Here is a 15204-nt window from a genome sequence, read left to right on the forward strand (position 1 = left end):
GGAGAGTTCAATCTGCTAAAACCTGGAATCTGCACACAAGATATCTGCTTTTTTCATTCAGCAATGTGTGTATGCTTTAATCTCTACCCAATCCAGAGATAAGCTTCAATACTGTAATGCCACAGAGTCAAGACAAGGTCACAGCATTTCCTGTATGAATGGGAGTCAGAAAACCCTTTGTAAAATATCTTATGTTAGAAAAATACAGCTAATCATATCCAGAAATATATTTATTGATCAGTTTCAAAGAGATGCACTACCTGTGTGTAAAACTGTGCTCCAATGGCAGGAGCACTGTGCTGAAGCTGTGGAGGACTGAGCAGTTCCACCAGACAAAACAGGACACACAGAAGCACTAAAAGCTATCTACTCTGAGCAGGACAACTCTGTAAGGTCAGTCATTTAGGCAGGGTTATCCTTAGGTTTGTCCTCTTCCTCTATCTTCCTATGGAAGGCCTCTGTGAGGATGAAGATCCAGTAGATGACGGTGATGGAGGTGTTGACGATAACAATGCCGATCATGATGGGGTGCATCATGGTGACTCGGAGGTGTTGGCAGGTTGAGGGAATTCTGGGCACTGTCTCCACGGCTGTGTGTTTAGCTAAGTTTAGTGTACAGGAGTGGGTCCTTCATCCCCATTTTACTATAGCTGTCGCCCTCCCTCTCAGCATGCTGCTAATTCTCTATCCCTCCAAAGAGCTGACAGCAGCCTTTCTGTCCCCACTCTCTACAGAGCTCACAACTGAAGATGTAAACACGTCACACCACACTTACAGAAGTGTTCCCCTGATCAGGGTTACGAAAGGGGTCTGTTTGTACTGTTAAGTGGTCCTGTGTAGCTCAGTCGGTAGACTCTAGCGGGAATGGTCCCACGACCCTTGGCGTTGCAAGCGCCATACACTACCGGGTAGAGCAGGGGTAGGCAACCCTGGTCCTAGACTTCCGCAGGCTCTTCAGGTATTTGATTTAACGAACCTAGAAGACCAGGTGTGTTGAACTGATCAATTAGCTCAGTTGGTCAGGTGTGGTGCCTAGTTGGAACAAAATCCTTCAGTATCTGCGGAACTCCAGGAACAGGGTTGCCTACCCCTGCAGTAAAGTATGGCGCTTGCAATGCCTAGGGTCGTGGGTTTAATTCCACTGGGGCCACCCATACATTAAAATGTATGCACGCATGACTAAGTTACCTTGGATAAAAGCGTCTTATTAAGTGTAAATTCTGCATTTTCATCCCATTTGTAATTTGTTAAGACAGATGATAGCAATGTGTTTCAGTGGGAATGAGAAAGCTGAAAGGAAAGTATTTCCAATTTTATATGACCCTATTATTATTTTCTCTGATGGCGGAGTCTGCGTGGCTGTGTGGATTAGCCATCTTGATCCAACACCTCCCTGAGCCATCATGATCTCACATCTGACTGGAATAGAACACAGGCAAACTTATGGAAAAGCCTACATGAAAGCTGATGTACTACTGCCATGGTAGCGCTAAGCGACACTATTGAGACAATACAGCATAATGTTGTTCCCTAAGTCTTTATTTCCGTCGAGATAGAAATCTATGCGAATACGACAGAGCAGAAAAGTGGATTAACAACCTTTGATTGACAATCAGGTCTTCGAATGTACTGTAATACAATTATTACACTGCCTTGTCTCATTAAGGCTAATAATGACAGGCGAGTCAGATGGTTTCAATAAGTGAAAATGGGTTTCAGTGATCATGAGTTATGACCTCAGTGGAAAGCTCTTATAGTGCTGTATAGCAGTTCTCCTAGTGTCCATGCTTGCTGTTTGGCCCTTACTGCTCCCCCTGCAGTCGTAGTAGTCCGTCAGCGTACTGGAACTGTGTGCCGTTCTCATACTCCAGCATGTCCAGGGCTACCTCACAGCTCTCCTTCACCACGCGCTCTGTGTCTTTCCTGTAGCGCTCTAGGATCTTCATACACTCCTCCTTCCCGATGGATCCCAGGGCCTCGGCACACTCGTGTCTCACCATGGCGTTCTCCCCGTCCAGCTCCAGGGCTGCCTGCAGCTGGGGGATGCTGGCTGGGTGCTGGATCTGACCCAAGACGTAGCCGATCTCATGGCGGAACAAGGCACTGCTACACTGAAGACCTGGGTGGCAGGACAACAAAGGGCTGAGTGAGTGTTGGTGTTCAGAGACGCTGATAGTGGAGGGTTATGCAATGACGATGATTCAGGACAAGAAAATTAGCTTATGCGAATAACAATTATGTGGCTGGCTCCACATTTGGCCAAAAATAAGCCCCTCTGCATGTTACTAATTCGATCCTTTATTGCCCATTGCCATAGACCGCATAGTTTAAGAATGACTGCCAGTCTCTCACCATCTCCTAGAGCCAGGACAGCCTCCTCTGTGCCCAGGTTGCGGAGGGCGAACATGGCCCTGTAGCGCTCAAACAGTGGTAGGCTCTCATCCAGGAGCTGTGTCCTCAGCTCATGGACAGTCTTCCTCTGGGCTGGGGGAGCAGGGTCCACAGAACAGTAGGGGTTTCCATCGGTGCCCTTCTCTCCTTTCTGGTCCCCACCAGATATCAGCCACTCCAGCCGCCTAACAGCCAACTGGCACGTCTCTGCCACCTGGTGGAGAACGACAGTCCTGTAATAACCACTATACAGGCACTATACTGGTCATTGACAATATGACTAACTGCAAGTGCTGTGTGATGTTTCATTTCCACATATTCCCTACACTACTTCTATTTCTCTCCAATATGCCTCGTTTTACCATACCTCGATGACTGGGTCCTCTGAGTACTCTTTCAGTAAGTCAAGGACCTTGATGTTCCCAATAGCTCCTAATGCTTCCCCTAAATAAATAAAAAAAGAGTCCACTGTTTATATAAGCACTATTATTATCATCATTATCTGTGAACATGTTTATGAATACAGTATGTATGAATGAGAGTGGACTCATGAGCTGGCATACTGACCTGCTTCATGCCTGACCATAGGCTCCTGTGTTGTGTCTTTTAGAACAGTTTCTAGCGTGGGGATGGCCCTCTCATCCTGCATTTGGCCCAGGCAGTATGCCAGCTCATGTTTCAACAGAGCAGAGTCATCAACAAAGGTCTGACTGATCCATTCGATGGCCTCTGGTCCGCCCAGGTTACGCAGGGTGAAGAGAGCTCTGAACCGTGTTGTTAGGTCCTGCTTTGGGTTGACAAGAATCTTGCCGACTGCAGCCACCTCCTGCTCACTTGCCATGCTGAGAATAATGGTGTAGCTACTAAATCTGGAAAGGGAGAGAAGTCCAGATACAGTGAGGATGTGAATGAAGTGGTAATAAACACTGAATCCAATACATAAAATATTTAGACTGTAGTAAAAAAGCTAGACTGCTGCGTTGTTGGTTCACATTAGCTAGGAGTCTCAGGCTTGCCATTATCACGACTCCATTACATTGGGTTCTCGAGAGCTAGTCTCAGGCTAGCAGCCTAGCTAGCTTCACAGTTACAAAACTAGCTGCATTCCAATATGGCGACCGGAGTGTGGGCGAGTGGGTGTGTCAAAAGGAAAGTAGTGGACGTGTAGGTTAGACTTTTGATTGAGCGGTGTTGTTTTTCCTTCCGTTTCTTACCAGGCAATACCGTACATTGAGCTACAATACCGCGAGAGTTTGGACTTCTGTTTTTAAGCCAGAGGATGAGTCTGAATCATATTTCACTGTTAGTTTTATACAAACAATTGTACATTTTCAGTTATAAAATTGACGATTGTATTGACGACTGTTGCTTCATGCGTTGTATGCATGTGCTTATTGTGACTGTCACCCTGATATTGACTACTAGGTAGCTACTTCCCATGCCGTTGCCGGAAGTCGGAGCGAAGGGCACTGTGTTGTTGCCTTTCATGCCCTCCCCATTTAGTAGTAGACTATGTATGTATCAAGGTGACATCTATACTGGAAAAATACACTGCTAAAAAAAATAAAGGGAACACTTAAACAACACAATGTAACTCCAAGTCAATCACACTTCTGTGAAATCAAACTGTCCACTTAGGAAGCAACACTGATTGACAATACATTTCACATGCTGTTGTGCAAATGGAATAGACAACAGGTGGAAATTATAGGCAATTAGAAGACACCCCCAGTAAAGGACTGGTTTTGCAGGTGGTGACCACAGACCACTTCTCAGTTCCTATGCTTCCTGGCTGATGTTTTGGTCACTTTTGAATGCTGGCGGTGCTTTCACTCTAGTGGTAGCATGAGACGGAGTCTACAACCCACACAAGTGGCTCAGGTAGTGCAGCTCATCCAGGATGGCACATCAATGCGAGCTGTGGCAAGAAGGTTTGCTGTGTCTGTCAGCGTAGTGTCCAGAGCATGGAGGCGCTACCAGGAGACAGGCCAGTACATCAGGAGACGTGGGAGGAGGCCGTAGGAGGGCAACAACCCAGCAGCAGGACTGCTACCTCCGCCTTTGTGCAAGGAGGAGCAGGAGGAGCACTGCCAAAGCCCTGCAAAATGACCTCCAGCAGGCCACAAATGTGCATGTGTCTGCTCAAACGGTCAGAAACAGACTCCATGAGGGTGGTATGAGGGCCCGACGTCCACAGGTGGGGGTTGTGCTTACAGCCCAACACCGTGCAGGACGTTTGGCTTTTGCCAGAGAACACCAAGATTGGCAAATTCGCCACTGGCACCCTGTGCTCTTCACAGATGAAAGCACTGAGCACATGTGACAGAGTCTGGAGACGCCGTGGAGAACGTTCTGCTGCCTGCAACATCCTCCAGCATGACCGGTTTGGCGGTGGGTTAGTCATGGTGTGGGGTGGCATTTCTTTGGGGGGCCGCACAGCCCTCCATGTGCTCGCCAGAGGTAGCCTAACTGCCATTAGGTACCGAGATGAGATCCTCAGACCCCTTGTGAGACCATATGCTGGTGCGGTTGGCCCTGGGTTCCTCCTAATGCAAGACAATGCTAGACCTCATGTGGCTGGAGTGTGTCAGCAGTTCCTGCAAGAGGAAGGCATTGATGCTATGGACTGGCCCGCCCGTTCCCCAGACCTGAATCCAATTGAGCACATCTGGGACATCATGTCTCGCTCCATCCACCAATGCCACGTTGCACCACAGACTGTCCAGGAGTTGGTGGATGCTTTAGTCCAGGTCTGGGAGGAGATCCCTCAGGAGACCATCCGCCACCTCATCAGGAGCATGCCCAGGCGTTGTAGGGAGGTCATACAGGCACGTGGAGGCCACACACACTACTGAGCCTCATTTTGACTTGTTTTAAGGACATTACATCAAAGTTGGATCAGCCTGTAGTGTGGTTTTCCACTTTAATTTTGAGGGTGACTCCAAATCCAGACCTCCATGGGTTGATAAATTTGATTTCCATTGATAATTTTTGTGTGATTTTGTTGTCAGCACATTCAACTATGTAAAGAAAAAAGTATTTAATAAGATTATTTCATTCATTCAGATCTAGGATGTGTTATTTTAGTGTTCCCTTTATTTTTTTGAGCAGTGTATATAAATGCAAAGAAATCAGTCAATTGAAATCCATGGGTAGGCCTGGGAGGGCATAGGCCCACCCACTCGGGAGCCAGGTTTTCCACTGGGGAGCCAGGCCCAGCCAATCAGAATTCGTTTTTCCCCACAAAAGGGTTTTCATTACAGACAGAAATACTCCTCAGCACCCCTCCTCCACCTCCTTAGACTATCCCGCAGGTGAAGAAGCCGGATGTGGAGGTCCTCGGCTGGCGTGGTTACACGTGGTCTGCGGTCGTGAGGCCGGTTGCATGTACTGTCAAATTCTCTAAAACGATATTGGAGGCGGCTTATGGTAGAGAAATGAACATTAAATGGTGGACACTCCTACAGTCACAATGCCAATTGCACACTCCCTCAAAACATCTGTGGCATTGTGTTGTGTGAGAAAACTGCACATTTTAGAGGGCCTTTTATTGTCCCCAGAACAAGGGGCACCTGTGTAATTATCATGCTGATTAATCAGCTTCTTAATATGCCACACCTGTCAGGTGGATGGATTATTTTGGCTAAGGAGAAATGATCACTAACAGGGATGTCAACTAATTTGTGCACAAAATTTGAGAGAAATAAGCCTTTTGTGCTAATCTTTTATTACAGCACATGAAAGATGGGACTAACACTTTTCATGTTGCATTTATTTGTGTTAAGTATAGATGGTAATCAACATTAGTTATTTCTTGTGTAGGCTGCTATCCTACTTGAAAGAAAATCTGAAATGGCCACATTAGCTACCACCGGCGACACAACCGTGATACCCAGTAGGAAGCACTCGATACAACACTGATGCACTAGTCGTCGTCGGCTTATCTCATCGTGCAGCCCACTCAGCCACGCCAAACGTTCTTGAGAGGCAACAAATCTGTCCAATTAGCTGATTCGCTTTCCATACACACTCCTTTCGACACACCCACTCGCCCATACACCTGTCGCCATATTGGGCTGCAGCTACCAGGGTTGCCATGTCCACGGATTTCCCGCAATTGGGTTACTTTGAGGTGGAAGGTTTTTGGGCTACTTCTAAATTGCACTGCGGCCGCCATGGCATTTCTCTTTTAAGTCACTGTGACCTGCTGCTTCTGACTATCAGGCAGTGAGCAGGCTGTTGATGAGTGAGTGGTGAGGGCCGTGTGTGTTGAGAGAGTGCTGCAGCAGGCAGCTGAGTCAGGTGAGTGAGAGGGGACAGAGCAGCACGCAACAACTTTTTACCAGTTGTAGGTAGGCTATTGTGATTATGGAGACACCTATTTCCAACCCTTTTTCCATAAAACATTAACCCGCTAGAACTGATGCACATCAAGACATAACGTTGACAAAGCACTGGAAAACGACTTTAGGCGCACTAGATAAATTCGCTCGGTGGTGGTTTAAAGTGCATTCTAATGTCGACTTTGCTTATGGAAAACCGTATCAAGCAAAGGGTTTTACGCATGCTCGATGTGCGAGTGGAAATTTGAAATGGAAGTTAAGGAACTCCCTCGCATGCTTCTGTTATGGGGGGAAAGGTCCACAATGAAACGGACATTAAATGTGATACATTTGCATCTGTTGGCCATCAAGTAGCCTATTAATTTCTATGCCATTGTAGGCTACTGTAGCCTACCATTTGATACAATAAATATGTTGAAATGACAATGTCACTGGAGTCATTACATATCAATTTGTGCCACTTGTGTAGCCTACCTGGAGCTTGCAAATGGATTTAATAAATAGCCTATAACGTCAGTTTATTGTTGTTGTAGCCTTGTGTTATTATACAATTACTAATGACAATGTTTAGTTAATTAAATTGGAAGTTATCAATCGTGATCATGGTCACAGCTCTATCGCAATTACCGATCAGCTGTAGTTAGAATTAGGGCTATTACGGTGTGACCGTATTCCCGCCACACTGGCGGTCGACCACAGTCAAATTCCAAGTGACGGTAACTAGGCTTCTCCAAGCTCTGATGCTGCTGGTCATTAGTAGGCTACCAAACTTGCTAACTGCCTGGTACTCAGCACTCTATTGTCCCTCTAATCGAATCGAACACTTCACGAGAGCCCATAAGCTCATGTTGCACAACATTTCTATAGGCTATGCAATTAAGTGATAAAACAGAGTTTTGATGGCCTCTATTAAAAAGAGGAGGATCCCATCAAATTTCTATAGGCTAGGCCTACTATATTTATTTCTCATCTTTGCTAATATTAAGCACATTGCTTCTCTTTACAACAGGAGTATAGCCTACCTGGCTGGCATGAAAATGAACCACGGGAAAAGCGTCCTCCATTCGCTATTTAAGTGCATAGATTGTATTATTTTCTCCTGCCCCTGTTTCGAGATAGGTGCATGATAATGGTCCATTCTAAATCAAAACAAATTTCACACATATATTATATAGTATATGTAAAGACAAGATTAAATCAAGAATAGTGTGATGGGTGCCAATATTAGCCTATTACTTGTGAATGATGCCCAGCTTGTGTGCATTAAGGAAAGAAACAGCGCATGCCTTTTTTGTGTGCTACTTTTTCAAATCATAGTCACACACCTCATGTAGCCTAGTCCATAGGCCTATATGTTTTAATAAGGTTTGTATCACAACTAAAGTGGCCAAATAACTTCTTAAAATTAAGCACATGAATCAGCTTTACAACCGGTGTAGAGCCTAACTGGCATACATAGGCGGCGCGTGAGTTTCAAGTTTGGGGAAGATAATTTTCACCATAAAAATGCTCCTTTATAATAAAGCATTACATGCATAATCGCATTTGCGGTTACTTTTGAGAATGGTGTTTTCCCACTAATTTATTGCATTTTGGAATATTCGTGCTTATAGCCTACTGTCTTGTGCGCATAATGTGAAGAAATAGCCTAATAGTTCTGATATGTTGCATCAGCATTAGTTTTCTTGATGCTAGTGGTTGTTTTAATTTGGGATCTATCACATCCGACAACTGTCCCAGACTATTTTGAATATTTATTTAAAAATCGCACAGAAGGACAAGTTGGCCAATAGAATAGGTCAACTTTTGTACTATGGGGGATAGTACATTGACATAGGCTAGTGCTTTTGCTGTTCGTTAGGCCTATTAATTGTGGTCCTCTGTAGCTCAATTGGTAGAGCATGGCGCTTGTACCGCCAGGGTAGTGGGTTCGATCCCTGGGACCACCCATACATAAAAATCTATGCACACATGACTAAGTTGCTTTGGATAAAAGCGTCTGCTAAATGGCATATTATTATTATTATCATCTTGTTGGCTGACGAAAGTAAATGTGGACAGCTCTTCCAACATCTTCAATATGTGCCTCGGAAATCTTTAAGAAGGATGCGAGCAGTTGCGTCCCCGATTTGTCTGTCTTCACTTGTAGCCTACTTCGGAGCTGAGATGTGAGAAGGGCCAAATCACGTGACGGGCATTGGCTAATAAGAATTGAGATATCCGAGAGAGCCATGTTAGTGAGAAGTGCTTTGGAGCACGAAGCCGAGAGAAGGGAATTATACTGAACAAAAATATAAACGCAACACGAGAATTTGGCAGTACATCCAACCGGCCTCACAACCGCAGACCACATGTAACCACGCCGATTTCCTTCTATGAACTGTAACTCAGTCAAATATTTGAAATTGTTGCATGTTGCATTTATATTTTTGTTCAGTATATAATTATTATATTCAGCCTAAGGGCACAACGGCCACTGGCCGCAAAAGGAATGTATTTTTTCTAGGGGGCATTACGGCCACAAATCAAAACATATAGCCCAACGTTTGTATGTAGCTGCACACTATTGACATATGTAAATTCAAATCAAATCAAATTGTATTTGTCACATGTGTCGAATACAACAGGTGTAGACTTTACAGTGAAACGCTTACTTACAAGCCCTTAACCAACAATGCAGTTTTAAGAAAGAATACCTATTAAAAAAAAAAGTTACAAAAGTAACAAATAATTAAAGAGCAGCAGTAAAATAACAATAGCGAGGCTATATACAGGGGGTACCGCGAGTCAATGTGCAGGGGCACCGGTTAGTCGAGGTAATATGTACATGTATTATTATTATTTAAGTGACTATGCATAGATAATAAACAGAGAGTAGGGCATCTCTTATGACCGAAAAGAGCTTCTGGACATCAGAACAGCCATTACTCACCTTGAACTGGACTAAAAATTTTTAGTTAATGAGTCGGATGAGAGGGATTTGATCCAGACACCCGATAGGGCCCTCATCCCCGTCATTCGCAGTAGAAAGAGACGAAGATATTGCGGAAGGAGATTGGGGTGCCTGGTAAGGAGCCGGCGACGAGTGGCTAATCTGCCTTTGCCATCAGCACTCTTGGCCAACGTACAATCGCTTGATAATAAAGTGGACGAACTACATGCAGGTATATCCTACAAACGGGACATTAAAAACTGTAATATCTTATGTTTCACCGAGTCGTGGCTGAACGACGACATGAATAACATACAGCTGGCGGGTTATACACTGTATCAGCAGGATAGAACAGCAGCCTCTGGTAAGACAAGGGTCTATGTATATTTGAAAAACAACAGCTGGTGCACGATATCTAAGGAAGTCTCAAGGTTTTGCTTGCCTGAGGTAGAGTATCACATGATAAGCTGTAAACCACACTATCTATATTCTTCATAGCTGTCCATTTACCACCACAAACCAATGCTGGCACTAAGACTGCACTCAAATAAGCTGCATAAGGCCATAAGCAAACAGGAAAACGCTCATCCAGAGGCAGCGCTCCTAGTGGCCGGGGACTTTAATGCAGGGAAACTTAAATCAGTTTTACCTCATTTCTACCAGCACCTCTATTACATGAAGTTACCTCGCAATAATTATTTTTTTGAAACCCGAATTTATGTCTTACAAGTTCCTTCAATATTCCTTATTTCGCTCGATAATGTTATGGAAAAAGAGTTTATTGGATAAATATGTCAACTCCTTTCTTGCTGGAGAAAAAACTATTTGGGCTAGTTTTCAGGCCTTGTGGATGGGTTTTGAGTGGTCTTTGGTAGGGGTGTGCCAAGTAGTCGGTGCCAGCATGCATCTTTCTCATGTTAGTCAGGTCATGTGCGAGGTTCTACTTGGGCTAAATAACTCAAGTGGCTGTCTGTAAATAGAAGGGCGGGCTGTACGTTGATCATGCCGCTCTGATTGGATAGAGTGAAACTGTATTTCTCCGTCCACTCGCTTCATAATTTCACCCAAGCATGTTTTCAGTCTGATCATTTCGATTGCTGCTGCCTGCTACTATGATAAATGACATGGTGAGGACGTTTGCTATCAAGCTATCAATGTGCATAATATCTAACATAAGGGGCAAGGTTAGGGAAAAAAAGATTAAACGCTGATGCCCATTCTGACTGAGTGACAACAAATGTGGCTGCCCACTGCAAATTGAGGACACGCACCCCTCCGCGCGCTACTCCTAATCTGCAGCTCTTTTTGTAGAAAGAATGTGCAGGGAGGTATTTTTCCAACATCTATTTAGGCATATTAAAACACTTCCGCTTTTTCCAATCATGAGTATCATCCGATCCGACTATCACCTGTCAATTTACAGATACGATTACGACGAGTATGGCCATGTCGGCACACCCCTAGTCTTTGGGCTATACATTTGAGGTGAACACGGCTACCCTGGCAGCTACCCATACTTGAACTAGCTAGCTAGTTTTGATAACATGGCTAGCTTGCTAAAGTCATATCCACGCTGAACCTCGCTTAGTAAAATACTTAGAATTTATAAACAGCTCAAAGATGGACTGACAATTACAGTAACTCATACTCACTTTGCCTAATTTTCTGTAACAGTTCGCTACGAGCAACACTTCAACTTTTCCACATGGACAGGTTCCACAGTCGCTGCGCGTGACCGAGAAACACTACAACCTTATACTTCCGGGGCACGGTTTAGTTTACCATCTGGATACTGGAAGAATTCATATAATGTAAAATAAAAAAGCATAATAATCACTCACATCGACAATCAGTCGTTTTTATTTTATTGGAAAATATTGAAGAGTTGAAAAGTAAACGAATTCATTATCTGGTAGGTCTATCTCAGAAGAATAACGCATTGTTTCAAGTATTGGTAACTGCATATGAAAAATGTACGCACTCACTAACTGTAAGTCGCTCTGGATAAGAGCGTCTGCTAAATGACTAAAATGTCAAATGTAAATGCATACGTGTGTGTGTGTGTGTGTGTCTGAAAGTGAACGTCTCAACAAAGGTGGGAGGATCAACAACGATTGCATTACACCAGCGCTCTGTAATTGGTTAGACAGTTTTGATTGAGCGTGTTGTTTTTCCGTTTCTTAACACGTTTTTATTGGTCAGTTCCCGACCGTGTGAAACAAGACTGGGCGAGCTAAAAGCCACTCTATTCTTGAGAGAGAATCATACTGTGCCATTTGAATTTTAACAAAACACAAAACAAATACTTCACTTATAGCCTAAATATGAAAATACAATACATGTTGACCTCAGATATTAATTTACCAGTTTTTTTATTCATTACCAATAAATCTTCATTATTAGGCCTATATCTCATTATGAGGTCTGTTCGGCTATCATCTGATGATGACAATAACATTGTGTTTTGTGAATAAGGCTAATTATAATTACTGCCATGCCGGTGTTTCATTTACCAATAAATCTATGTTTGATTATTATAACTCATGGCATCTATTTGACTATAATCAGATGATGACAATAAAATTGTGTTTTGCTCAATATAATTACTCTTGTAGAATTGAGCAGCAAACCAGCTTAGAATTAAGAGTTTTTAAGGACAAGGGTTAACAATAAAATCCATCACTAATATTTTTATTTTATTTCACCTTTATTTAACCAGGTAAGCCAGTTGAGAACAAGTTCTCATTTACAACTGCGACCTGGCCAAGATAAAGCAAAGCAGTGCGATAAAAACAACAACACAGAGTTACATATGGGGTAAAACAAAACATAAAGTCAAAAATACAACAGAAAATATATATACAGTGTGTGCAAATGTAGCAAGTTATGGAGGTAAGGCAATAAAGAGGCTATAGTGCAAAATAATTACAATTAGTATTAACACTGGAATGATAGATGTGCAAGAGATTATGTGCAAATAGAGATACTGGGGTGCAAATGAGCAAAATAAATAACAATATGGGGATGAGGTAGTTGGGTGGGCTAATTTCAGATGGGCTGTGTACAGGTGCAGTGATCGGTAAGGTGCTCTGACAACTGATGCTTAAAGTTAGTGAGGGAGATAAGAGTCTCCAGCTTTAGAGATTTTTGCAATTCGTTCCAGTCATTGGCAGCAGAGAACTGGAAGGAATGGCGGCCAAAGGAGGTGTTGGCTTTGGGGATGACCAGTGAGATATACCTGCTGGAGCGCATACTACGGGTGGGTGTTGCTATGGTGACCAATGAGCTAAAATAAGGCAGGGATTTGCCTAGCAGTGATTTATAGATGGCCTGGAGCCAGTGGGTTTGGCGACGAATATGTAGTGAGGACCAGCCAACAAGAGCGTACAGGTCACAGTGGTGGGTAGTATATGGGGCTTTGATGACAAAATGGATGGCACTGTGATAGACTACATCCAATTTGCTGAGTAGAGTGTTGGAGGCTATTTTGTAAATGACATCGCTGAAGTCAAGGATCGGTAGGATAGTCAGTTTTACGAGGGCATGTTTAGCAGCATGAGTGAAGAAGGCTTTGTTGCAAAATAGGAAGCCGATTCTAGATTTAACTTTTGATTGGAGATGCTTAATGTGAGTCTGGAAGGAGAGTTTACGGTCTAACCAGACACCTAGGTATTTGTAGTTGTCCACATACTCTAGGTCAGACCCGTCGAGAGTAGTGATTCTAGTCGGGTGGGCGGGTGCCAGCAGTGTTCGATTGAAGAGCATGCATTTAGTTTTACTAGTGTTTAAGAGCAGTTGGAGGCAACTGAAGGAGTGTTGTATGGCAATGAAGCTTGTTTGGAGGTTTGTTAACACAGTGTCCAATGAAGGGCCAGATGTATACAAAATGGTGTCGTCTGCGTAGAGGTGGATCTGAGAGTCACCAGCAGCAAGAGCGACATCATTGATATACATGGAGAAAAGAGTCGGCCCAAGAATTGAACCCTGTGGCACCACCATAGAGACTGCCATAGGTCCAGACAACAGGCCCTCCGATTTGACACATTGAACTCTATCTGAGAAGTAGTTAGTGAACCAGGCGAGGCAGTCATTTGAGAAACCAAGGCTATTTAGTCTGCCAATAAGATTGCGGTGGTTGACAGAGTCGAAAGCCTTGGCCAGGTCGATGAAGACGGCTGCACAGTACTGTCTATTATCGATCGCGGTTATAATATCGTTTAGGACCTTGAGCGTGGCTGAGGTGCACCCATGACCAGAATAGCGGAGACGGTACGGTGGGATTCGAAATGGTCGGTGATCTGTTTGTTAACTTGGCTTTCAAAAACTTTCAAAAAGGCAGGGCAGGATGGATATAGGTCTGTAACAGTTTGGATCTAGAGTGTCACCCCCTTTGAAGAGGAGGATGACCGCGGCAGCTTTCCAATCTCTGGGGATCTCAGACGTTACGAAAGAGAGGTTGAACAGGCTAGTAATAGGGGTTGCGACAATTTCGGCGGCTAGTTTTAGAAAGAAAGGGTCCAGATTGTCTAGCCCAGATGATTTGTCGGGATCCAGATTTTGCAGCTCTTTCAGAACATCAGCTGTCTGATTTTGTGTGAAGGAGAAGCAGGGGGGGGGCATGGGCAAGTTGCAGCGGAGGGTGCAGAGCTGGTGGCCGGGGTAATATATTATTATATATTAGTGGTAGCCAGGTGGAAAGCATGGCCAGCCGTAGCAAATGCTTGTTGAAATACTCGATTATTGTAGATTTATTGGTGGTGATAGTGTTTCCTAGCCTCAGTGCAGTGGGCAGCTGGGAGGAGGTGCTCTTATTCTCCATGGACTTTACAGTGTCCCAAAACTTTTTGGAGTTAGTGCTACAGGATGCATATTTCTGTTTGAAAAAGTTAGCCTTTGCTTTCCTAACTGCTTGTGTATATTTGTTCCTAACTTCCCTGAAAAGTTGCATATCGCGGGGGCTATTTGATGCTAATGCAGTACGCCACAGGATGTTTTTGTGCTGGTCAAGGGCAGTCAAGTCTGAGGAGAACCAGGGGCTATATCTGTTCTTAGTTCTGTATTTTTTGAATGGGGCATTGAAGAGCTGAAGAAGAGTTTGGATCGATGCTTGGGCGCAAGTGCCAGGGGAATCCTTCATGCGGAGCTCAGCAGCGAGACCTTCAGGGCGCAAGAATGAGAGATGCTCACTCAATGCTGCAGCAGTTGTCCATTCTGATCAAGGTATTTCGAAATATTTACTTACTGACTTCTTGCCATGAATGATCAATTAAACATGTTTTTGTTTTTTAAATACATAAATCAGAGCAGCAGTATAAAAATATGGCATAATAAAATAGGCTGGTGATGTTTCATCATTGTTTTGTCTGTCAGGCTATCAAGATACTGAGCACCAAAGAGATTATGAAGTGTCACCAGAAACAAACCATGACTACAGCCACGACGACGAAGCATGGAGAGGTCAACGTATCAGAAAGGGCGAGAGTCATGGAAAAGTATTCGTTCCAATACAATATCATGTGCCATGCTGTTGTGCTCAGC

At 43.9% G+C, this 15204-nt stretch overlaps 1 protein-coding gene across 1 annotated transcript; it reads right to left on the minus strand.

Annotated features, from left to right (window-relative positions):
* Window positions 1–1521: 1521 nt before the first annotated feature.
* dohh (deoxyhypusine hydroxylase/monooxygenase) lies at window positions 1522–11402 on the minus strand. Its single transcript, XM_041849041.1, has 5 exons — window positions 11319–11402; window positions 2959–3260; window positions 2759–2835; window positions 2353–2605; window positions 1522–2119 (listed from the first exon to the last, which is right to left on the minus strand). The coding sequence occupies exons 2-5, from the start codon at window positions 3230–3232 to the stop codon at window positions 1803–1805; spliced, it is 921 nt and encodes a 306-aa protein (XP_041704975.1). The 5' UTR covers window positions 3233–3260; window positions 11319–11402; the 3' UTR covers window positions 1522–1802.
* Between the last annotated feature and the right edge of the window lie 3802 nt (window positions 11403–15204).

Source organism: Coregonus clupeaformis, chromosome 26, assembly GCF_020615455.1.
Source record: "Coregonus clupeaformis isolate EN_2021a chromosome 26, ASM2061545v1, whole genome shotgun sequence".
NCBI lineage: Eukaryota > Metazoa > Chordata > Actinopteri > Salmoniformes > Salmonidae > Coregonus > Coregonus clupeaformis.

Bases quoted from the DNA above. Each gene is read 5' to 3' on its own strand.
- dohh (XM_041849041.1), bottom strand. From the start codon at position 3,232: ATGGCAAGTGAGCAGGAGGTGGCTGCAGTCGGCAAGATTCTTGTCAAC. The intron at 2,836-2,958 runs GTCAGTATGCCA...TTATTTATTTAG, and splicing joins TATGGTCAGGCATGAAGCAG to GGGAAGCATTAGGAGCTATT. The intron at 2,606-2,758 runs GTATGGTAAAAC...GTTCTCCACCAG, and splicing joins CAGAGGACCCAGTCATCGAG to GTGGCAGAGACGTGCCAGTT.